We start from the raw sequence: 25,642 nt of genomic DNA, 5'->3' as shown, positions 1-25,642 counted from the left end.
CGGCTCCCAGGTGCTGCTAGTGCTGACCCGAGGCAAAGCCTCTGAGCACACAAGGGACTGGAAGTCATCACCTCGGCTGCCAGGTGTGCTGATGGCCAGCCTCAGCTTTCGGGATCCGTGCCCTGCACGTCCCAGGCTTTCTGCAGGGAGGGGAGGAGCCGAGGGCGGAGCGGGAGGAGTGGCGCGGGCCCCGCGTGGGTCCTGCCTGAGGAGATCACCTCGGCCCCTTGGAGAGCCTCGGAGCTGCGGCGGCGCAGGAGGGGGCGGTTCGGCGAGGGCGCGGCCTCTGGGAGGGGGGACGCGCGACACGCATTCCCCGTGCTCTCCCGGGCCACTCGGGAACCTCGCGGCAGCCCGCTGCCCCACTGGGCCACCCTCTCCGCGATCCTTCTTTGCACCTACCTCCTCTTGTCACCTCCCGTCTCACCCTCCTCGCTCCATCCTACCCTCCCACCCCCCATCGCATCCCCAGCCACCCGAGCGCCTCTGAGAGCAGGAGGTGCTGCGCTGGGCTGCAGGGCGCGCCCTCCAAAGGTCCCCAGCTCGACATTGGGGGGCCACGAGCGACAGCATGGACACCAAGCGCTGCTTCGCCAACCGCTTCGATGACTACCAGGGCAGCCTGCTGGCGGGCCAGTGCGAGGAGGCAGTGGCGCCCTTGGTCACCTCTACCATCGAACGCATCCTTCAGGAGCTGCCCCCGCTGGGGGGCGGCGCTGAAGCTCGAGGGGCGACGGCGGCGGGCAGCAGCTGCCAGGGGGGTCTGTACAGCGGCGTGGCCGGGGTGGCCTATATGCTCTACCACGTCTCGCAGAGCCCGCTTTTCGCCGGGGCCCGAGAGCGCTACCTGCGCTCCGCCAAGCGCCTCATCGACGCGTGCTCCCGCTCCGAAGAGTGGGGCGAGCCGGACGCCGACACCCGCGCCGCCTTCCTGCTGGGGGGCGCGGGCGTGCACGCGGTGGCCACGCTGGTGTACCACGCCCTGGGCCGCTCCGACTACGTGCAGCCCCTCAGCAAGTTCCGGGCTCTCTGCGCCGTCTGCGCGCCCGTCTCCTTCCTGGAGTGCGGCTCCGACGAGTTGTTCGTGGGTCGCGCCGGCTACCTGTGCGCCGCGCTGGTGCTCAAGCAGAAACTCGCCCAGGAGGTAAGACGTAGCCCCGGCCGCCGGAGGGCGCTCGCCGGCTGCCCGCGCCCGCGGGGGGTCCTGCTTTCCAGACTCCCCGACGCCCGCAGCACCACCCCTGGTCGTGCATCCCCATCTCTTCTTTGTTATTTCTTTGTCTGGAGCTGTGCTTTCTTCAGCCCCTTCTGCTTGATTTTCTGCTTTTGTCTCTTTCCCTGTTCTTTGTCCGCGCTCCCGTTTGTTGGATTACTTGGCTTTGCACTTTGTTCATGGTTTTTTTTGCAGTGAACTTGGTGGCATCACTCCACCTGCCTCTTTGCTCCATAGCTTTTTAGGGGTTGACCTTGTGGTCCTTAGAAGTGTTTAAAAACCGGGAGTAAAGTTATTTTCTTTCTTTTGACTGTGCTAGTAAAAGTATACTTGAATGTTAGAGTCTAAAGTAATGGGATTTTTTTAGGACTGACGTGCAGGAAAGTTGCTTCTGGACTCCTGGGCCTGTAACCAATAGTCAGCTGCCCAGCCATAGGTCTGGTGTGTGCACTGTGTTACTATTAAATTCACCCTGGGACTCATAATAAATATGTATCTGATGGGAGTATGGTCTTTTAAAATAACTAAGTGTAGACAGAAATATACTCAGTTTATCGAATGCTTTTTTTCCCCCCATTTGAAAATCAGTAGTTAGACTGGCCAAAGCCACAACACTTGTGACCAGGCAGCTTTTCTTAATAAATAATTTTTTTCAGGGGCTCCTTGAAGGCAATTCAGTTTCACAACTATATATGTAGTCATTCCCCCCCCCCCCGAATTGCCTTTGAATGTAGCATGGAGATGTTAGAAGAAAATGTGTCAGTTCCTGTGTAGTTGAGGGAATAATAATAATAGTAATAACAAACTATAAAGCCTCATAGTAACTAGAACTGAGAGACACATTCATTCATAATCCACTGGAACAACACACTGTTCTAGGGAGGAAGCAACACATTTAACTTGGCTAGATGGTGAGAAAAGCATTTGAAGAAAAGAAAGAAAGGTATATGGAGTGCCTTCAAAGTGTAATTAGCTTAGCTAACCAGTAAGCAAGTAGACTTGATTTTTTTTTAAAATTTACATCAGGTGAGTGAGATTGATTCAAGTGAAGAGAAAAAATGCTAAAGGATGCATCAAGCTAGCAGGGCAGCAAAGAGCCATGTGACAAAGTTGTCTTGAAATAGTTTGCTCTGCTTCTGAGTCATTGTTATCTGCTAGCTGTTTCCCAAGGCACTTCCAGTTGTATAAAACCATTTAGAAGGCCAGAGAGATTTACATATCATTTGCATTATATTTGCATCTGCTTCCCAAACCCTGCAGTCTGATGGTAGGCAATTTTTTTTTTTTTTTTTTGGTTTTTCGAGACAGGGTTTCTCTGTGTAGCTTTGCGCCTTTCCTGGAACTCACTTGGTAGCCCAGGCTGGCCTCGAACTCACAAAGATCCACCTGGCTCTGCCTCCCGAGTGCTGGGATTAAAGGCGTGCGCCACCACCGCCCGGCGATGGTAGGCAATTTTTAAAAATATTTTTTCCCCAGTTGTTTTCCTTAAGTCTGTTTCTTCTTTTGCCCGTGCCTTCGAGACTTTTCTCCATAATAGAGTGGCAGAGTGGAAAATCAACCAGAAAGACCAGGAGGGCTCTGCACAGAAATGGTTCACAACCACTTTAAAGCCCTGCTCCACAAAAACATTTAAGACCTTTCTTCTGCCCTCCTGCCAAATCACAGCTGTCTTTTTGTACTGATCAAATTGAGGTTCTCTGGCTGCTCCCCGGAGAAGGAACAAGAGAACAAGCTCCAGATTTTGAAAGAACAGCTTTTAATTTGTTAGATCAGTTACTCCTAGTGCTGGCCTCAGTTTCAGCCATCCAAGAAATTCAGGCTTTGAATGCGTAGGGCAGGGGCTGGCACACCTTCCCCTCCCGAACTCCTTGCCAGCAAACAGCTTTTCTTTCAGTAGATGATCCGTGAACCTTGATTAAATTGAATTTCTAACTTGTGTGTCATTTTTCTATAAATAATCTGTCATTGTGTCCCAGTATCTTTTTTTCATTCAATGTCATTTACATTCACCTTCCTCTGTCATTTCCCATAGTTATCACCCTAGTTTAGAGCCTCTCACATTATTTGACACATCTGTGCCACGTAATAAGTAATGGAATGAATGAATCACTCTGAGCTAAGTTTTTTCCCACTAATCCATTCATCCACCTTTTTCAAAAGCTGGCTTCTTAAAGACACTTCTCATTACGTCATTTTCCTGCTCAGCATCCTTCAGTGGCTCCCTATTGCTTTTTCTCCAGTGGCTTCCTATCTCATAAAGCTGTGACACTTAAAATGGCCGATAAGGCCTCACATGATCAAGCCTCTTGCGTACTTTCCTTCTTACTCAGTGTTCAATAACCACACTGGCCTTCTGTTCTTTTAGGCATTCTCTTGTCTCAGGGGGTTTGGACTCTCTGTTCTCCCTGCCTGGAACACTTCCTCTAGGTATTTTTATATAGCTAGCTCCATGACCTTGGATAGGTCTTTACCTCCTTAGTGAGACATTTCCTGTCAACCCTATTTAAAATTACCCCCTTTCCTGTTTTTTTACTCAGTTTGTTTACCGATGTCGTCACTAATCAGACTATAAATTCCATAGGATGGAGATATTTTTATGTTGCTGGAGCTCCAATATGAACATAGTACCTAACTTTTCTTTTTGTATTGTTGCAGATATTGTCTGGATACTGCGTGGCTTGCATTGCCAATCTCCCTTTAAAATGGTATCTCCTTTATCAGTACTTTCCTTTATGCTAGTGATTCTGGTGCTATGTTTAAAGAAAGCATTTCCCACTTCTGGGTTCTCAGTAAATAGCTATTGAAGAAATGAATTGAATAAATAGATTATAGGTTCTTACAAATTCTTATTCAAATCAAAATGACCCACTAGATCAGTGCTTTTGAAAACTTATTTTGCATAGGAATCACCTGCAGATCTTGTCCAAAAAATACAGAAAAATTGTCATAAATATTATAAATATATAGTAAACTATAGAAAATATTCTGATTTAGCCTTAGGATAGGCTCTGATAGTCTGCATTTCTAACAAGTCCCTAGGTAGGACTGATATGGTTGGTTCATAGATCACAATTTAGATTATAAGGCAATATAAGCCGTGTGGGCTTGGGTATCACACCAGCCATGTCTGTTAATTCATGCTGCAACACTTCATTGTATGAAGCTTGATGTATTGATTTATGAGACTGTAATTTAGAATGCTCATTGCAGTATCATACTTCTTTCATTATAAGGGCCCACAGAGGAATTTGTCTCAGGAGATGGAAACAAATAGTTGCATTGTTTCTCACAATTGATAGAATCAATTTAGTCTTTGAAATATGACTTGTGACTGTATTTCTCACTTTCTGTTGGCTACTAGAAAGCATAAGGCCAGAATTATGGATCACATGCCCGAGAATACAATGCCATATATATTTTCATACACCAACACTTACCTCTGATTTGATACATTCTTAGATCATTCTTCCTCCTTTCACCTAAGTTTTTGAAGTTTCCATTTGTGTTCATATAATTGATAAATGTTTAATATGTATATATATATATGAGAGAGAGAGGGAGAGGGAGAGAGAGAGAGAGAGAGAGAGAGAGAGAGAAACCAAATCACTTTGTTATATTTCCAGTGAATTCAACCCTCCTGAAACACTTAAGGAAAGAGTGTTTGAAATGTGTAAGGGACATGGCCTTATACAGTGAGTCACTGAAGTCCCAAGAAATCATGCCATAATATTTGCCGTCAGTCTGTTCTGCCATCTACTGATTGGTGGAGATATAGAAGGGAAGGTAGAGGGATTAAGGAAAATCTAGGACATCAAATAAAATAACGTTGTCACTCAATGATCTTGGACAAATAACTTCAAAATTCTGAGCCTTAACCCCCACATTTATAATTGGATTAATAAGAATTCTTAAAAGATCAAATAAGCTTAGCCTTGCAAAAACACTTTTTCATTGAAATTTTCTTCATTTTATTCATTTAGTCATCTTTTTTTTTCTGTTACACCAAGCACTGTGCTAGATGCTCTGACTTAGCAGTGAGCAAAAACAACAAACTGTGACTTGATTGTAAGAATGATCTAAAGGAAGCAAACAGGAACTGAAGTGGAGGATGAAGGGAGAGAAGGCGGAGCTACAGTGTGAGAGTGGATGGTAGAAAGGTTCCTCTGTGAAGGCATGTTATGTCTCAAAACTGGAGCGTGAGACTTAAGTGGCTGCCCGGAGAGCAGCCATTCTAGCAGAGGGGCCAGCAAGGAACAAGCCACCCAGGCTTAGAGGTCTCAAACAAATAAGAATAGGAGATAAGGAATTTCAAAGGCAAGGAAGGTTCCCAGTTGGGAGTAAATTAAAATCAGATTCCCATGGGGCCAAATAAGTCAAAGTTAGGAGGTTGAATTAGTTTTATGTTTAATCAATAAGATTATTAACTAAATTATCAGTGATTTCTGAATGTTGAGTAGATTGTCAATATTAAAAATGATAAGGGGATAGGGATGTAGCTCTTGGTAGAAGTATGTTTGATTAGCATGTGAGAAGCCCTGAGTTTGATCTCTAGCATACACACACACACACACACACACACACACACACACACACCTGCAAGAAGTGTTTATGTGGCTATTTTAAAATCCTTTTGCACCAAGGACTCCTTTGTCAGTCAGAAGAACTTTCAGGACTTCTCAGGGTAACATTTACAAATATATAAATTAAAAGTTAGAACTACAAAAAGAAACCCATTGTAGTCAATCCAAAGACCAAAACATTAAAAAAAAAATGTGATGCAGCAGCTTTTTAATTACATTAGGATTTTACAGTGAAACTTGTGATTACAGTACATTGGAAACAGGAGTCAGTGATACTTTGAGATTTCTTCAACAACATATGATACACATCTATCTGTGACTTCTGTGGGTTACAGTTATGAGTATTACTAGTGCTTGTAGTTTGCATTTTTAAAATTTAATTTTTTGATACAGACCTGGAAGGCCTGGAACTTGTTGTATATACCATGCTGGCCTTGAACTCACAGAGATCTGCCTGCTGCTGTTTCAAATTAAAGGCGTGTACCCGATACCTGGCCCAACACTGTTTTTGGGTAGCTCCTTTGAGGCTGGGTCTTGCTGGCCTTTAACCCAGACTGGCGTGTGTGTGTGTGTGTGTGTGTGTGTGTGTGTGTGTGTATTCTTTATAGCATTATTTGTAATACAAGAAACTAGGAAATGTTAGTGTCCATCAATAAGGTTGTCATGTTGTAGTCACATAGAACCAAAATAAAGAGGTGTTTCTCTATATGCCCAAAGTATATTACACAAAAAAGCAAGCTACAGAGTACATATATAATATGATCATTTGTGGAATGAAAAGATGACTTAAAGTATATATTGCTTTTGCTGAGGACCTGAGTTCTAGTCCCAGCATCCAAATCAAAGCAACTCACAACTGCCTGTAACTCCATCTCAAGAGGGAGGATCTGACCCCTATGTCCTCCTGTAGCGCACATGCCCCTCCCCACATACACACACACACACACACACACAACTGGAAATAAAATAAAGCTTAAAAATATGATTATCACCTGGGGCTTGGCTGTGGATCTCTGCATCTGCTTCCATTAATCACTGGATGAGGGTTCTATCATGACAATTAGGGTGTTCGGCCGTCCGATCACCAGAGTAGGTCAGCTCAGGCACTCTCTCAACCATTGCCAGTAGTCTATAGTGGAGGTATCTTTGTGGATTTCTGGGGACCTCTCTAGCACTCTGCTTTTTCCTATTCCTGTGGGGTCTTCATTTATCATGGTATCTCTTTCCTTGTTCTTCCTCTCTGTGCCTGATCCAGCTAGAACCTCCCGCTCCCCTAAGCTCTCTTTCCCTTGACCCTTGCCCTCCATTACCCCCCTCACCCTCAGTTTGCTCATGTAGATCTCATCCATTTCCCTGTTGCTGGGCGATCCCTGTGTCTTTCTTAGAGTCCTCTTTACTAGGTAGCCTCCCTGGAGTTGTGAGTTGCAGTCTGGTTATCTTTTGCTTTACATCTAGCATCCACTTATGAGTGAGTACATACCATATTTGTCTTTCTGAGTCTGGGTTACCTCACTCAGGATGATTTTTTTCTAGTTTCATCCATTTGCCTACAAACCTTATGATGTCATTGTTTTTCTCTGCTGAGTATCACTCTGTTGTGTATATGTACCACATTTTATTTATCCATTCTTCAGTTGAAGGGTATCTAGGTTGTTTCCAGGTTCTGGCTATTACAAATAATGCTGCTATGAACATAGTTGGGCATGTGGAGCTCCAGGAGTCCAGTCGATGAGAGAGAGGAGGGATTATATGAGCAAGAGATATTGAGACCATGATTGGAAAAAGCACAGGGACAAATAGCCAAACTAGCGGAAACACAAGAACTGTGAACCAATAGCTGAGGATCCCCCATGGAACTGGACCAGGTCCTCTGGATAAGTGAGACAGTTGATTAGCTTGAACTGTTTGGGAGGCCCCCAGGCAGTGGGACCAGGACCTGTCCTTGGTGCATGAGCCGGCTTTATGGAACCTGGGGCTTATGCTGAGACACTTTGCTCAGCCTTGGTGTAGGGAGGAGGGGACTGGACCTGCCTCAACTGAATCTACCAGGCTGGGCTGACTCCCCAGGGGAGACCTTGCCTTGGAGGAGGTGGGAATGGGGGTGTATTGGGGGAAAGGCTGGAGGGTGGGAGGAGGGAGGACAGGGGAATTCATGGCTGATATGTAAAATGACTAGAAAATCTCTTATATCAAATAAAAAAGGATTATCTGTGCAAATGAAGAAAGCACATTTATGAAATACACTTTTGTAAAAAAGGAAATAATAGTTCATAGAAAACTCATTTTATATTACCTGATTGAACTTGCCATATGAGTATGACAATAATGATTATTAAGAAAAATAAGGGCCCAATGGAGACTTCCAATTTAGACTTTCTCTCCACATAATGTCCATCTGCTCCTGGAGGAAGCCTCTCTGATGATGACTGGACAAGCAGCTATCTAGGAGTATAGCAGACTACCATTAGGAATTATTTCATTGATTTTATTTTGGCCAATTGTGTTTGCTTCTACCTTATGTCTCTGGTCTAAAACTTGGCTATCCAGTCTTACCTCAATATGAGGGAGGGCTTTTGCCTTGTCACATTGTATCGTGGTTTCTGTTTGTTTGTTGTCTCTTGGAACCCTGCTCTTTTCTGAAGGGAAAAGGAGGAGGATTGGATCTAGAGGAGGGGGGTGGGATGGGAGGAACTGGGAGGAGTGGACAGGGGAAACTGTGGTAGGAATGAATGTATTATATGAGAGAAGAACCTGTTTTCAATGTAAAAAAATAATAATAAACCTTTACATGTAACCTGAAAAAGAAAACTAGGGAATGTGAACTGTTTCTGTTATAAAATATATTTTCAATATTTACTAGCATACACTTTAATTAAATTAATATCATAGCTTTTGTTTGATTAGTGGTCAGGCAACCGCAAAATTAAAACACTCTACATTTGCCGTGGGGCATAGAGGTGACCTGGAAAGGGAAGGGAGACACCAGCAACAGGAAAAGCGAGTGGCTAAAGGTGACAAGTCACAGACAGATCATGCCAAGGGAAGCCAAAGGGCAGACAGTTTGGTAACCTCCCAACAGCCACTTCATTCTCTCTCCCTTCTTGTCAGAACCTGTGTCCAATTTTAAAGGTTAGACATGAAAGACAATTAGTGCTCTCAATCTTCCCTAAAAACTGGAACTGGCCTGGGACCAAGTGATGGGCAATGACTCAGAACGGAAAGTCTTCTGGTATAGGAACATTCTATGTGATTAAAAAAAAAATAGATGCTGGGAAAAGCCACAGACTTTCCCCTCTCTACTTAAGTTATACAAGAGCATGATACTTGAAATGGCAGCAGCCATCTTGACTATAGAGGGATGACATAGGAGAACAGAAGTAAAAATAGCTAGGGAAGGTCTCTTTGGTTGCCTAATCAACTTAGGAATGGCTTAGCTCTCTACTTTTTGTTAATTGATGTAATGAATGTTCTCCTTATTCCAATCACTGTTTCCCTTCTTAGTTACATATATAAATAAATATATAAATACAACCTGATTAGTGAGTTTACTATTTCTTGTATGTATATGGTTTTCCCTGTTTTTTGGGGTAGGAGTCTCACTATGGTACATAAGCAGACCTCCAGTTTCTGGGCTCAAATGATTCTTCTGCTTCAGATTCCTGTGTGCTGGGACTCTGGGTGTGTACCACTACATATGGATTCAATCATGTTTTCTTGGCCATTCTATGATTCTCAGATAACAGCATCCGAAGGTGTTGGTGTGAATGAGGATGTTCACCTGATATGTTTGAATTCTTGGTCCCCAGGTAGTAGAATTCTTTATGAAGGGTTAAGAGGTATGGCCTTGTTAGAGGAGGGATGTTATACTATCAACAACCTTACCACATGGGCACCATTACTATCTTCATAATACCTAGTGAGGAAACTGAGGCCCAGGGAGGTTGAAGAATACACAGTTGGGCAGTGGTAGAGATGAGACTCGAGGATCCACCAGGTGGTTGTCAAGTATGTGCTCTCAGTCGGTGGTTCTCTCATTTTAGCATTCACACAAACTGAGAATGCTGTTCCAAGTCAGGTGTGGGATTGGTGGGTTTGTTGTGTGACCCATAATTCTGCCTTTTGAGAAAGCCAGTGGGTAATGTTGCTGCCATTGGTCTGTCAAGCAGGTATGAATACAAAATCTCCCAGTTTTATGAGATTTCCTATCAAGTTTTACTGATTTACCCCAAATGTCAGGAGTTTCATTATTTGTCCTTTACTAAGAACCACTTTTTTCCACGGGTGCCATAATATCAGCTTTCCACTTTTCAGTTTATGCTGAAGGAAAGATCACTGCATAGCGTATCACCTGACAAGTTTACAGTTTCTAACATGTTGAATGAATCGATGGAAGCACAGAATTTTTTCCAATAGATGTCGTTTTCTGTTGGACACAGATTTTTTTCTCTATCTTTTTTCTCTATTCTTTAAAGAATTGTGTGTAGTGAGGGGAACTGTGTAGGTTATTTGTGTGTGTGGTGCATGTATGTGAGTATACGTATGCAGAAACCACAGCACTACATCATGTTATTGCTCCTCTGCTTATTCCCGTGAGTCAGGGCCTCTCACTGAGTCAGAAGCTTGCTGTTTCAGCTAGAATGGCTGACCAGTGGACCCCCAGGATCACCTGTCCACAGCCCTGATGCTGGGCTTATAAGCACATAACTTGTATATGGTGCTTGGAATTCCAATTTGGGTCCTCATGCTAGCACAGGGAAGTGCTGTTATTCACTAGGCCATCTTCTCAGGCTCAGAAGGTTTTGTTCTTAAATGACCTAATTAGCCACATTCTAGAAATTTTGAATTATTTAATGATAACATGAGAAGAGGCTCTATTATAACATCCCAGATACAATAGAAAATGTGTTCTCAACACCACTTCTCATTTTAGAATAGTACAATTGATTTCACCTGTATGACAATACAAACTGAAATTGAAGGTGATTAAACATTTTCCTTTTAATTTTTAAAAATTTTCTGATGCAGTAATTTAACAGACATGATAAAGTCAAAATACCAAAAAAACATTTAGGTTTAGATATAATTTATAGCTTTTCATGCATTCATATATATTCCACTAAAGCTCAAATGTATTCTAACTACTTGAGAGCTTGGTTAATTTTGTTTTGTTACTGAGTAAATTAGGAAAGTAAACACAGTAAAATCCTTTTTAGTATAGTAAATTTTAAATGTACTGAATTTTGCCAATAACAAACTACTATTATGCTATAAGAAGGTGCTTTTAATAGAATTGTATTTTTTAATCTCTGAATATGAAAATGATTGATTATATTAATTTCTCATGAACTTGTTGACTAATTTCACTCATGTTGGTTAATGTAATGACTGGTGTTGATCATGTGACTGGCTGATACACAATAAATACATAGATTTCATCCAAGTAGAAGGGACATTTTTCATATCCCTCATAGAGTAGAAATGATCCCTCAATTAAATTGAACCAACAGTCTCTGATATGTCCAGTTACTTTTAGTATAATTCAGTCTCAGAAACTGATCCCTGACCTACAGTTTTTAATTACATACACAATCCTTTGGATATGTGGTTTGTTCCAGAAAAAAAACAACTAAACAAAACATGGTAATATATATACACATATTCACATATATGCATACACATATATATGTATATATATGCATATATATGCATGCTACGTATCTTATTCTAATTATGTTCTTTATGTATTCAGTTACTAGGGAAACCTACAAAGCTAACAGACCACTCACACTTAGGGTGCTAGCCACTTGGGCAAACTCACCTTTTATGAAATCACCAAATCCATTTGTTTTGTGTAAGATCAAACCTCTCTTTATGAATAGCTTCAACCATTCAACAATTCCAACAGTGAATGACTTTGACATGTTGAAGTGTGAGTATTGTTATCTGAGTCATAAAGAAACTGTCTCCAGGTGACAGATAAAGTCTTATAGACTTCACTGGTGAGAGCATCATCTAAATGAGAGGTGGCAAAACAAATATTGGCCTTAGCATTAGTGTGCAGTTGGAAGTTACTGTGTCCATCTGCTGGTTGGTTTCTTTACATGGAATAGATTCCAGTGCTCAGTGGTGTGTTGAAATCTGGTGTCCATGGCAACTAAAGCATCTATGGTCTCAAAGCAAGCACTGTGGGGACCAGCTGATGACTTCAGGAAGGAGCCACATTCTTAGCAGATTTTTCAGGTGTCTAAGCTCAAAGAGACCCAAAACACAATCAGAAAAGAAGTATTATCCTCAACATACAAACTGGCTTTTTGTTGTTTGAAAATTTTCTTTTGGTTATTTTGAGATAGAATTACTACACAGCTCTTGCTGGTGTTGAACTGTGTTGGCTCAGGCTGTCCTCAAACTCACAATTCCCCTGTCTCAGCTTCCTAAGCACTGTGATTACAGGCCTGTGTCATCACTCTTGATACATTTGTTGCTTTTAAAACCCTTTTCTAATTTGCCTGTGAGGTCAAAGGAATTACACATGGGTGCAGGTTGTATCTCTTGCAATAGGTTGGGGGCTCAGCAAAGGTGTTTCAATGTGGTAGTTAAAAACAGAGCTTTCGGATTCACCAGCTTGGAGATTGAATCCTGGCTCCAGCAAGCCATTTGTTGACTTTAGGTAAGCTACTTAGCATTTTTGAGGCTTAATTTTCTCATTTGCAAAGTGTAATCCAAACAGCGCTGACCTCTTAGGGTGCTGGGATGAGCCACTGAGGAGGTGCTCATAATGTGTTTAGCAGAGGATCTTATAGGTATAGAGAGGGTTCGGGCATATCAGCCATTCTTTTATTTTTATTTTGAATATTATCCCTAATGTGAAATGAAACTGTTGTCCAAATAGTGCAGGTATGTTTTTTTTTCCTTCTTGGCAGTCTCTCTGATCTTCCCTTAGGTGGTTTTGGTAGCTGTTGTGTCCTAAATGGCAACAGTAGAGCTCTGAGATTTTCACAGAGGCTGCAAAGGGCTAGAGGGAAATATCCTGTGCTTTGCCACACAAGAGATTAAGCTGAGCTGCTCAGACAGATTATGTGTCAAAGTAAATTGAGTGCCTGGACATCACCCCTGAAAGAGGAACCTCTATGAGTCATCCTTTCCTCTGGGGAAAAGGCTCTTCCTTTCTGTCTCAAAGAAAACATTAGGTTCCTTACCAACTTAATGCAGGGACTAGATTTGCTGTGTCCCTCGACGAAATCATCTCACTGACTTAAAGCTACTGTCATATGCTAAGAAAATGATGTTGGAATGTTGATTTCTTATTTTATTCACCCCCCCCCCACCTTTTTTCCCTCCGAAGATCATTTGTTTACATGGCATTAACTCAGAATTTGAGAAGAATTTCAATAATTGTTATTTGTTGAAGTTACTTCAAATAACTTTTGCTTAGCAAATTATCCAGACGATGTATATTTGGTAGCCTGTTTTGGAAAAGGATGAATACAATTAATGATTCTTTCAAGGTATTCACTCAACTTCTAGAGATTGAAATGAATTGTGTTTGTATTATTTCACTTTCTGATTTGTGTCCAAAAACCATAGTGGAGTTCATTGCTGATTTTACAAACTAAATCTGCATTTCACTCTAGCTCCTAGCTCCTGTGTATAATTGTTAATTATAATGCTTTTAGTACTAACAACTACTCTACTCTAATGATTCAGAATTGTGGCTTTTCCTTATCCATAATCAGCGAGGTTCTTCTTATGACCTTCAATATCATACCAAGTAAGTCTAGGTCTTGGCTTTAATTTGGGTGTTGATCTGTTACATTTTATCCTCTGAATCAAGTGCTTCTCCCAGTTGAGCATGCATCAGAATCCCTGGAGGGTGTGTGAAACACACATTGCTGGCTCTATCCCCAACGTTTTGACATAGTAGGTACAAAACTGGGCCTGAGCATTTGTACATTTATGCTCCTGTTGCTGCTCCTGGTTTGGAAAATACATTTTGAGAACATCCTTAGCTTAAACTCGTGCAAACATCACTGAAATGTGGGAACTAGGTGGAGTCATGTGATAGTAGTGCCAACAACTTCTTATAACCACCAGAGACTAGGACTTCGTATGCTAACCATATGATAATGTAACACTTGTGTTAAAAGTAAACAGTAGGTCATACAAAATCGCAGCGTGACGTGCAAATCCTCCTGCTGAATTAATTGTGAGGATTTTGTGACACACAAACATTTAGACAACATGGCTTTTTCTTCAAAATCAGCTCCCGCCACACTGGCAGCCATGCTCAGAATCCAACAGCAAATTACAAGAGTATGTATGGCATTCAGACTCAAGAAAAAATAAGAGCCACAGATACTGATATTTGGAAGAATACTCTATCCCAGTGTAATTATAGTTACACTGCCCTGTCACCCACAATCCTTTCCATGCATCAGTTTCCCTTTGAGGTTTTAACACTGAAATTGAACAAGCAACTCTTCGTTGAAAGACATTTGATCTCAAAAGCAGTTATCTTAAACAAACAAGGAAAATGAAAACTTGGAGGAAAGAGGTAATACTAGGACCATGGTATAGTTTGGGCCTCCAGTGTCCTCCAGAGGTCCGTTTTAAAAGGCTTTGTCCTCAGCTGGTGCATTGGAAGGAGGTAGAGCCCTGCAGAAGAAGGGCCTGCTCAGATTTGGTTGTTTGTGGGGGGAAGGGATGTCCTCAAATGGAATTGTGGGAGCCAACCTCTTTCCCGTCTTTGGATCTGAGGTGAGGGCTTCATCTATTACGTGATTCCAGCGTGATGTGTCACCTCACAACTGGGCCCAAAGCATCAGGCCACCAACTATGGGAAACAGAGTCATTTTTGATGTTTGTCACAGTGACAGCAAGCTCACTAACACTGAGTTTATATATATATATATAAACTCCCAAACTCCCAAAATGTGCAAATTGATACTTTCAGAGGGGAAAATGACCACATGTAGAGAACAAAGTGGGATGTAATTGATAAGGACAATCATAACAGAAATGAACTCTGAGAAATTAACATGTTAGCAGTAAAAATACTTCCATTGAAAGATTAGACTATTGTTGAATAAATATCCCTAAAAGTTCAACCAAAAGACAGTAAGATTGATAAAATGAGAGAAGATTATGCCAACTTTGATTGGAGAAACTTCACAAGTCCCCGTCCCTAGAGGAAGAGCCACCAATGGCTGCTGAAAGAGGGGGCTAATTTTCTCCAGGGATGAGGATGGGCCCCTGATAGGTTATCAACCCCAAGTGGTCAGCCTTAAACATAGTACATAAATACAAAACTAAATGAACTCAGTAGGCTGTGTACACGTGTATGTATATATGTAATAATAGTTTAGAAAGGATTTGAGAGGGTTCATGGGGGACTTAGATGAGGGGAAAGGGATGGGAATTATGTAAAGACATGTATGAAATTTTAAAAATTATAAATTAAAGAGAGACTAATTAAAGGAATACTAACCTCTGTCTACCAATCTAGTCCCAATAAAAGAAAATAAAAAAGGAAAATGATGAAAAGTGAAACAAAGTGCAACATGTGGGTGGCTACAGTTAAATGGATGGAGGAGAATAAAGAAAAGATTTCTAAAGCTTCCAAAAAGAAAACCAGAATTGGTTTCATGCAAGAGTTAATTAACACTGTATTTTCATAGCAACTGAGGAAGCTAGATGAGGAGCAAGAACTCCAAAATAAAACTACTTGTCAATTGGAATTTTTGAGTAGCCTATGTTATCTGTTAAGTATAAAAGTAAAAAAAATACTCTGATACTAAAGATATCAAAGCTCAAATATTTTGGGGCCACCCCAAAAAGGGAATGAGCTGAGAAACAGAGAAGTGTGGGGATCTGGGGTGGCAAAACAGATGTGGTAACAGGAACCTCTCAGAACAGTGTGAAAGGACATTTTGGATGATAGCTGAGTGTAAATGCCAAAAAAGAAAATGAAGGAGAGAGGAGAAGATAATCATCATACATGCTATTCAAGGTATGTGAGGAAGTAGCATGGCGATATTATAAGACAACTAACTAGTCACACCAAATGAACAGCTAATTAATAGGTAGGAAAATAGTTATGTAAGATTTCATTTTACTATATGGAAGTGAGTCACTAAAAAAAACATGGTTTGTAAAAGTGTTTTAGATTTTTACCTCAAATGAGTTGGAATCTGAGTGGAGAGAGGTAGAGCAAGGAGGACCTGCCATTAGTTTGTAATCTTCTTGAGAAATATTAGTATCAGGGGCATTTTTCTTCACTGGCCTCACCTATATGGTAGGTTAAAATCTCCTACAATTTATTTTGTCCTTCACACTAAGAAATTTTAAAATATTTGTTATGTGTGACTAAGCTACCCAGCACAATATTAAGGGATACATATAGCTAGCTAAAGGTTGCTATCATTAAGCAAATTAGCTGATCCACTGGGTTAACATGATTATCCTTATTTTATTTTTAATTTTTACTAGTTTTCAGACAATATATTTTGGTCATCCCCCCAACTAAGTCCTCCCAGGTCCCCCTCCCCACCTCCCGACCCACCCAATCTGATGTTCTTTATTCTTTTTGTGTGGCAAGAACAGTTAAATATCATCTAGCAAGGATCTCAAGCAAACAGTATAATTTTATTACCTGTAGGTCCGCATCATGTACATTAGCTCTCTAGGCCTCTTCAGCCTAGCTTTGTATCTCCCCAATAATGAACCAATATTCCTGGAGTACTTATATTGAATAATGAAGCCATTTATAAAAGAATGTTGCCAACCCATATTTAACATCAGAAATATGGTTTGCTATAACCCTTATACTCTTATAAGTCACACTCAATTGAGATTTAATTAAAATGATGACATTTCAATATTTGGAATTACTGTGAACTAATAACACTGTGACAATTTAACCTTTAGGATTGTGTCTTAGTGAGGTACTGAGTAAAATCATGAAAATAAGTTTATTAAATATTTACATGGGGTGACAAGGTTTTAGTTAAAATAATTAAAAGTGAAAGGACAGATGATTAGGATGCAAGAGTGGTTGAAGCATTTATGTGATACAAAATGAGACAAATTTTTTTCTCATATTCATGACTCAGATGCTTCAAGATTTAAAATGCTTCCAACCCATTCTACTGGTAGTATCTAATAATTATATAAAGCAATATGTTGCCAGCTACCTTTTACTACATAAGCTATCCTATTTAATTCTCATGAAATCTCAAGTTAGAAATCACTTCTTTCATTTTTAGACTAGAAAATAGGAAACCATTTGAAAGGTTAGATAACTTTGCCAGGATATATGGTAAGAAGAAGGATAATTATAACACTTATCGCCTAAGTAGGATGCATTTTAAACTTATTTTTCTACAATTTCATATATCTAATAATGAATTTGATCATACTCACCCCCATTATCAATCTCTTATTCTCTCCACCTCCCACCAGCCCCTTTCTTCTTTCCAACAAGTCATTCTTCACTAGGATACTTTTGATAGGCATCAACTAGTTGGGAATCTAAAAAAAATAAACCAAGATTAACCTCTGAGATTTATAATCTCCATTGATAAAGAATTGAGTCAAGTCTAAAATCCAAGCTCTTCTCCAAAGTTGTGGTCTTTTTGCATCATTCATCTAGTTTAACATAAATGTTAAATAAAGTTTCCCATTCCTTGAGTATGTCAAAAAATACTGACAAAATGGCAAATAATTTGTTTTCTGTTTATTGAGAGGCCTCTCAAGGGACCACTTGAAGTTTTTAAACTAACCTGAGGATTTTGGACCAAATTAATTGCCTACAAAATCTCACAGAGTGGAGGTACCTGAAAGGATACAGGAAAGACATTACCAAATAGAACAGAGAAAAATAACTGGTAGGAAGCAATTATAAGGTAAATCATTAGGCAGCAAGTTTCCAACATTATGTTTATTCCCTGCTTTTCTTTTAATATTTTTCTCACATTTTACTCTTTCTGTAGTGTCCTTAGCTGATCTTTTGTGTGCACTGTTACCGCACATACCGTATTTATTTTCATGCTGTATGTCTCTCAGGGAGCCTTTCCTGCATCATACATGGGACAGCCATCAGTGTTTTACTATGACTGAGATGGGTACTGGTCTGCTCCCTGACCAAAAGAATAGCCTCTGTACTTATTTCCTGAAAGAAGGAATAAGGCAGATGAAATGCTTTTAATTTTATGAAACCTAATACTACCTTTGAGACTGAGTTATACAATCTCCAGAAGGGAGGGCCATATTTTTGAATCTAGCTCTTCAGCTCTTCACAATCGCTTTTCCTAAATATGTTTTTGCTTTCTGACAGCAGAGGCACTTAGGATTCAGTATTTGATGGACACAATTATTGGTTAGTCATGAACATTGTCATATTTTTCACTTACAATCAGCCTTTCAAAAGCCACAGGATGGTAAAATTTTGCTTTTTTCATTATAAAACGGGAAATGTACTAGCTTGTAACAGGTCAAAATGATCCACTCATGCCATTATGTGATAACAAATAGAACTCTGTGATTGCTAACATTAAGGACACCATGTAAGAAAAGTATAATTTTGGACTGCACAATGCCTTGCATCCTAAAAGCTTTTGTTTTGCTTTTAAAAACAATCCCCATTGTGTTTATATTCATGCAGGTGATAAAAACCTATATATGTTTCTGGACCTTTTTCGTTTACTATTTTAAGGTTTGCAACTTTTTTTTCTTGACAAACTGAACACTAACAAATCAGCAATTAGAATTTCTTCTCTTCGTTTTTTCTAACACACTCACTATTTTCCTAAAAAGAAGAAAGGTAAACTTAATATAGAAAATGGTGGCTATGATTTTATATTAAAACATCATCTCCTAAACAGCTGTTAAATATGAATCATAAATCACAGATTAAAAATTGATTTATTTTCTTTGTACTACAGCAAAGAAATGAGTATCTAATCACATCCTTCCAGTAGTGAATAAACAAACCCTGAACAAATAATTAAACCATATGTTTGAAAGAAAACTGGACCTTCAGAATATTTCTTGAGCATATGCTGACTTAATATTTCTCTAATTTGGCAACTTGAGCTTTTAATTAACAAGGTGACAGTCTATGTATCATGTATCATAACTGTTGCTTTTTTATGTAGATTGCCCAACAGGTAATTCACCCTGAGTATGTCCAGAAGTCATATAAAAGTATTCAGTTCTTCCCCTGGGTGCAGATAATTGCTTAGAGGTTCTAAACTTACACTGCTGTGTCAAGAGGCTTGAAATATTTGGTTTTCAAGCTTTGGGGATCTTATAGTTTACAGCAGGCAAGCCAGGTGTCTTTCCTGACACACCAAATGAAAGCCCAAGTTATACTGTTATAGTTAGCTTCAGCTGTCACCTTGACACAAGCCTAGAGAGTCACCTTGGAAGAGAGAAGCTCAACTCAAGAACTGCCTCGATCAGATGGGCCTGTGGCCATGTCTGTGGGGCATTTTCTTCATTGCTAATTGATGTAGGAGGTCCAAGCCCACTGTGCGTGTTACTGTCCCTAGGTAGGTAGGTCTGGTCTGTATAAGAAAGGTAGATGAGCAAGGCAGGGGGAACAAGCCAGTAAGCACTGTTTCTCCATGGTTTATGCTTCAAGTTCCTGTCTTGAGTGCCTGTCCTGGCTTTCTTCAGTGATGAACTATAATCTGTAAGTACAAATAAACTCTTTCCTCCAAGTTGTTTTTGGTCACAGTAACAGAAGACGAAAACAGATACTTTTTGAGTAGCCTTTTGTTCTGAAGTTCTGTCGTTTGGGAATTAAGATGCTGGGAATTGCCAAAGATTCCTTTGTTGTTGGCTTCTAGCCTCAGTATGTTTAGTACACATTTAATTTAAAATACCCCTTTTTATGTGCTCTGTGAATTTTGTATTTGTGGACTTAAATCTTTAATCACTTCTGTCTCTTCAGACATTGTCTCTCATTTTTAACAGTTACCTTGAGCTATCATTTACATGACATACAATTTACTCATTAAAACGTACATTTTGGTGATTTTAAAATATTCATACAGTTGTATAGTCATCAAGCCAGTCAGTTCAGAATGTTCCTATTATCTTAAAGGAAAAGGAATCTTGAAGCTTTCATCAGAGTCGTCTTTGGTATTCTCTATCCCCTCATCTGCCTCAGCTGTGGTAGGCACCACTAATCTAGTTGATTTTCTACTTTGCTGAAGATATTTCACAAAATATCACCCTTCATGACAAAAAGCACTGGTGATTTAGCATTTCCTTTTCTTAAAAAAAACAAAGAACAGCCCCCCCATCATTTTATTTTACCCATGTTTGACATCACTTTGAGAGTTTTGATGCACTGATGCAGACTGTAAGAGCTAAGTCCTACTACCTTCTGGCCAACAGTTATGTCTAGATCCATTCCAATTTCAGTTGTTACAGTGAGAAAAAAGGTACATCTTGGAATTGAGAAAGATTTGTAGCAACAAGGGAAGGCTATTTCTATGTGTATAGTGCTATTCAGAGTGTACCTAGATGGCCAATGCTATTCTGCAAATATGTCATTGATCTACAAAGATGTAAGCACAAAAAATGACAGTACGTATTGAACTTTTGGACAATTAGACCCAAATGGCAAAAAAATTACAGTTTAATAATACAAAATTAGGACTGGTGTTTTGTATGTCTCTTTTATTTCACTATTCTGTAGTGATGATCAATATGCTATTTTAGGAAAATAGCAATCCATAATGCATTAGAAATAAAATGAACAAAATAAAACTAGTATTTTACCAGTGACAGCTTCCATAATATTGATCCTAATGCTCTTCCAATATCGGCATTCATTGAATCACCTGGAATGCTTAATAAAACATAGGATACTGGTCTTTATGTAGGTGTGGAGGCAGGTAGTGGGAGAGTTTGCATTTCTACCAAGTTCCCAGATGGTGTCCATATTTCTGGTCCAGGGATGCTTTGAAAATCTTTGTCGAAGGTCAGCAAGCCAAAGATTTCCAGTCTGGCTTGCTATACAGAAGCTCTCGATGCTCTTCAGGAAGGTTTTCTTCTTCCAGTGATCATGCTTGCATTTAGTGAAGGTAGACTAACTTCTCTAAACCCTAGTGTGAATCTTTCCTTGGAGGCTGTTAGAACTCCACTGGCTTTCTGAGTTGACAACCTCAAGAGAGGCTGAAGAAAATGTTTGGTCATGTTTGAGGAGATGTTCACAGTTGTCTTAGGAGGGCAAGATGTATGTTTTACTTCTCAGGTGCCATGACTGAGTGTAAATAAGCTTCTGTTTTTTTCTGAAAATGTTTTAGACAGTCTGTTGACAGCACTGTAGAATTTCTGACTGTTCAAGTAGCACAAATGCCTGAAGTAGCCCTTTCTTGTGCTTTAAGAGACATAGCACATTAGACTTTACATTACCTCATGGAGGTGACATGGGCACCTTCTTAGTGAAAATTTGCATTGCATATCCACAGCACGTTTTCCAGTAATAACGATTATCACATGTCATCCTGAAGAATATGCACTGACCTTAAAAGCTTTTATAAAGTGACCTTCAGGGGAAAATCATCTTTGGACTTGTCAAACACATCAATCTCTGGCGCTGCAGGCAGAGTAACTTCCCTTCCTGTTCTTATAACAAATGTGTAAATCTCTGCAGTGTCCAGAGTCACTCTAAATATTAGATATTGTTTGCCCTCTGGTGAAGTTGTAGGAACTAGCCTCCCACGATTTGGATTTTATAACCTGTTAGAAGATTTCTTTTCAAATTTCTTGCATCTGACTTATCTGGGAAACATGATAAATGGGGCCCAGGATTATGTATTTTTATAGGATTCTAGTGATGCTAGTGTTCCTTAGTCTAAGGAACACGTGTGAAGTGGCGAAGTGCTAAGTAGCTTTGAACTTCTTTCATACGGCAACTCCTCTTGTGAACTAGTAAGTGGGATACTAGTGTAACCCTCTACTAGAAGTTTAGCCTGGTCACCCAGAGTTGTCTTTACCTGCACCCCTATATTCATAGAACAATAATATTGAACTTATTCTACAGAGAGTATTCACCTTAGAAACTAATCCTTTCATGTCTTTATACTTTGGGATATTTTTTTACCTTAGTTGTTAAAATTTCCAAGTTGAGGAACTGAGGGTATAATGCGATGCCAGAACATATGTGTATCGTGTGTGAATCCTTGGAAACAATCCTCATAAAAAAATTCAGGTTTATTTCTAACAGAACATTCTGTTGCAGGAAAGGTTATCATGAATGTCATACTGAAGGTAATTCTAAAACATTTTACCAGAGAAAACTTGCCATATCTAAGAAAAGACAAAATGAGGTCTTTGTAATGTGCTGCTTAATGAGATCCACAGCTTTCATTTGTTAACCTTCAACTAGCTATCAATGGTCAGTGGTGCATGAGATGAGTGCTGCTATAATCAAATGAGCATTGCATTGTTTGCTTTTTGTCTCGAGTGAAACAGGAATAATAAGAAATGTTAATGCACTTAGATATGGCCATCATACATACATCTCTTCCCAAAGGATATATTATTGTAAAGTAACAGGGATTGTTTTAGACAATGAAATCTACTCCGATCTGAGGATGAATTCTCTTTTCTTTTCCTGGCCAAATATATCAGTTATCAAGGTTTTTAGCTAAAAGTGGTAGAAAACCTGAGTTTCAGTCGTTTGAAATAGGGTGACTTTTCTAATGCATAAAGAAGTCTGGAAGTAGGTAACTGTTGGCCACTGTTCAATGAGTGAGTGATATCAGTGCCTTTGTCTGTACACTACTTTTTCCTTCCTGCATTATGGTTGCAGAATGTCTGCTGAAGCTGCAGATGCCATGCCCGTCTTCAAAGCAAATAAAAGTGAAAAGGTTCTCAACTTACCAGAAGAGCAAAAGCTGTCCAATAACTCTCTAGCCAATTTCTCTTCCACCCTGAGACCACAACTGTCACATGGCCACACAAAGATAGCAGAAAGAGCTTGCATTGATCTGGATTGCCTTGCAACACATTAGCAAATAAGAAAGAAACTAACAGCTTTCTTTAATTTTTTTTAAAATTACATTTATTTATTCTGCGTGTGTGCTTGGGGAGGGGGTCATGCCATCGAGTGGGTATGGAGGTCAGAGAACAACTTTTACTATGTAGAACCTGGGTATTGAACTCAGGTCGTAAAACTTGGTGGCAGTTGCCACTACCCACTGAGCTATGTCTCAAGCCCCCCAAATGACTTTTGAGTATGCAACTGTGTCTCACACCCAAAGTAACTAGAAGTAGAATTCCCTTTCCTGCTGTGATCCAACTTTGTTCTTTTCTTTGCAAAGTGCACTCCTTATTACTGGGACTAGAATGTGTAGTAGAGAGGTTTGAAAGCGGAGAGAAACAAAGGTCAAAGGGGCTTTCAGTATCCAAATTCCTTTTTGTATAGTGACATACATATGTATACAGGATTCTGAAGGCACAGATTCTACCTGGATTCCAAAGAAAATGTAAATGGTGCTCATATCCTGCATACAAATCTGTTTCTTAAAATCAACAGCAGAATGTCCATAGTCATGATCATGGTGGTCCCCTTATCCTACCATCTTTTTAGAAAGTCAAGTGTTAAACAGCTTGTGTTGTCAGCTTAATGAATCCCTAATGATTCTGAAAGAAAACCTTGTATTATTAATTATAATTAGAATGCCTCTTGGGATGCTTCAAGATTCAGCTGTTGATAAAGAGCAATCAATACATTTTGTTTTTATAATGAAGCAGCATGGAACATGAAAATCTTGAGATCATGTATATTTTCTTTTTAAAACTGCTCTTTGAATATTGACTTCTTTTATCATAGTACTTTTGATGTATTTTTCACTTTAAGTTTTAGGCAACCTTCTTTACTTTTTCAATTAATGCTAATTAGATTTCTATTTGATGTTGCCAACTGTTGAGTCTAATTATTTGTGTCCCTTCATTTAACCTTACTAAAATAATTTAGTTGTTACTGTGATTTAATTCTTCTTTTGAAATTAAGTTTTTCACTTTTTGTAGCATTGTGTTTTTTTCCTGTTCTCAATTAAAAACAATTTTTACAGTTAAAGTCACATTTTGCACTGTGCCTTTGTAATATTTTGAAGGTGATTACCTGGTTTAATCCTCTCTGTACTTTTTTTGGCTCAGAATTAGCTTATACATTTTTATCTGTAGTATAGTCAATGAACGAAAAGGAATGATTTCCATATTGCACGTATTCTAGAATTTTTGGAGAAAAATGAGATGAAAGGCAAATTAATTCTGTTATACTCATCTAAAGAAAATAGACCCAGCACTAGGGAGGCAGAGGCAGGCAGATCTCTGTGAATTTGAGGCCAGTCTGGTCTACAGAGCGAGTTCTAGGACAGCCAGAGCTGTTAAACCCTGTCTCAAAAAAAAAAAAAAAAAAAGAAAAAGAAAAAGAAAAAGAAAAAAAGAAAAGAAAAGAAAATCAATGTGCTTCACAAATTGCCATGTGAAGTTTTGCAGGGAATGGTGAGCATGAGAGGAAACAGCAGCCTTCTTTGGATAACATTTAGACTGAGATTGGTTCTTCTTGGAGAGTTTTTTCCCATGCTTTCAAGGGGGAATTTAAAGTATCTTGTCCCTAGTCCTAAATGATGAGCATGGTCCTGGTGGGACAGTGGGACAGAGATATCAGAACTAGAATTTCAGGGAATTTCTTATGGATTTCAGAGTGCATGACCAGAAGCTACAGTTTCTGGCTGTTGTGAATATGGAAATGAAAGGCTATTCTTTAACTACATATTGCTTCCACTTTTTTGGTTGACATAATAACGCTAAGATTTATCCCCTCTTTTTGTACCTGCACAAGACTTGCAACTTGGTATTTTGGGTTAAGAGCTCTTTGAGTGCAGACCAAAGATCTCAAGCTCCAGAGGCCAAGGACTATATTTTATCATGTTCACTTCTATATTTGACGCCCATTAAATTGACGAATGAATGAAAAAAAAAATCTTAACTGTAATTCTTAGAATTGAAAGCTGCATTGTGGCATTGTGCCTGCATTCCTCTGTTCTTAACTTGTTTTTTTTTTTTTTTTTTTTTTTTTTTTTTTTTTTTTTTTTTTTGGTTTTTTGAGACAGGGTTTCTCTGTGTAGCTTTGTGCCTTTCCTGGAACTCGCTTTGGAGACCAGGCTGGCCTCAAACTCACAGAGATCCACCTGCCTCTGCCTCCCGAGTGCTGGGATTAAAGGCGTGCGCCACCACCGCTCGGCTTTCTGCTCTTAACTTGTATCAGAAGACTTCATGCTATGATTTTGAAAAGTTCTAGAAATAGTTTCAACTTTTCTTTTTAGGGCACAATAATTAAAGGGGGTACCTTGTATGTCAGTAAAGGAGGGTGGAAGTGAATGGGATATGGAGAAAAGAAAAATGTTGAATTTAATCATCACAGATGCATTCAGGTTTTAAATTAACTTTACAATTGTTGCCTAAGAAATAGACAATAAAATGGGTGACTCTGCTATTCTTGGAAGATAGAAATATTATTTCAGCTCTATAAAATGAGGTTGCAATGTTGAAATGATGCCAGCCTCCCTGCTGGGCAGCCTGCCGACATTTCACCTAGGCCCCGAGTATTCTGTTACTCCGTCTGTGACCTTCCTGCTGGTCCCGCTTTGCCAAAGGCTCAGTCTCCCTTAGCTGTGTGAGAATATGCCCTTTGTTGTACTTGAGCAGAGAATGATTCCAACATTTCAATTGCTCTTTTCCTGGTGAGCTGGAGAGACAGGGAGTGTAAAGCAGTATGACAACTGTTGGATTCTCCAGCCAAAAGATAAGGAAGGACTCTCATAAAGCA

General features: G+C 39.7%; 1 protein-coding gene across 1 annotated transcript in view; it reads left to right on the top strand.

The window, feature by feature from the left end:
• Nucleotides 1-245: 245 nt before the first annotated feature.
• The window catches only part of Lancl3 (LanC like family member 3), a 100,787-nt gene continuing 75,390 nt past the window's right edge, over nt 246-25,642 (top strand). The window contains exon 1 of the mRNA XM_006976914.4: nt 246-1,144. Coding sequence (XP_006976976.1) covers nt 572-1,144 — 573 coding nt within the window. The 5' untranslated portion in view covers nt 246-571. The remainder of the gene's footprint in view (nt 1,145-25,642) is intronic.

This window comes from Peromyscus maniculatus, chromosome X (genome assembly GCF_049852395.1).
Source record: "Peromyscus maniculatus bairdii isolate BWxNUB_F1_BW_parent chromosome X, HU_Pman_BW_mat_3.1, whole genome shotgun sequence".
Lineage (NCBI taxonomy): Eukaryota > Metazoa > Chordata > Mammalia > Rodentia > Cricetidae > Peromyscus > Peromyscus maniculatus.
This window is presented reverse-complemented; position numbering and strand designations above follow the sequence as displayed.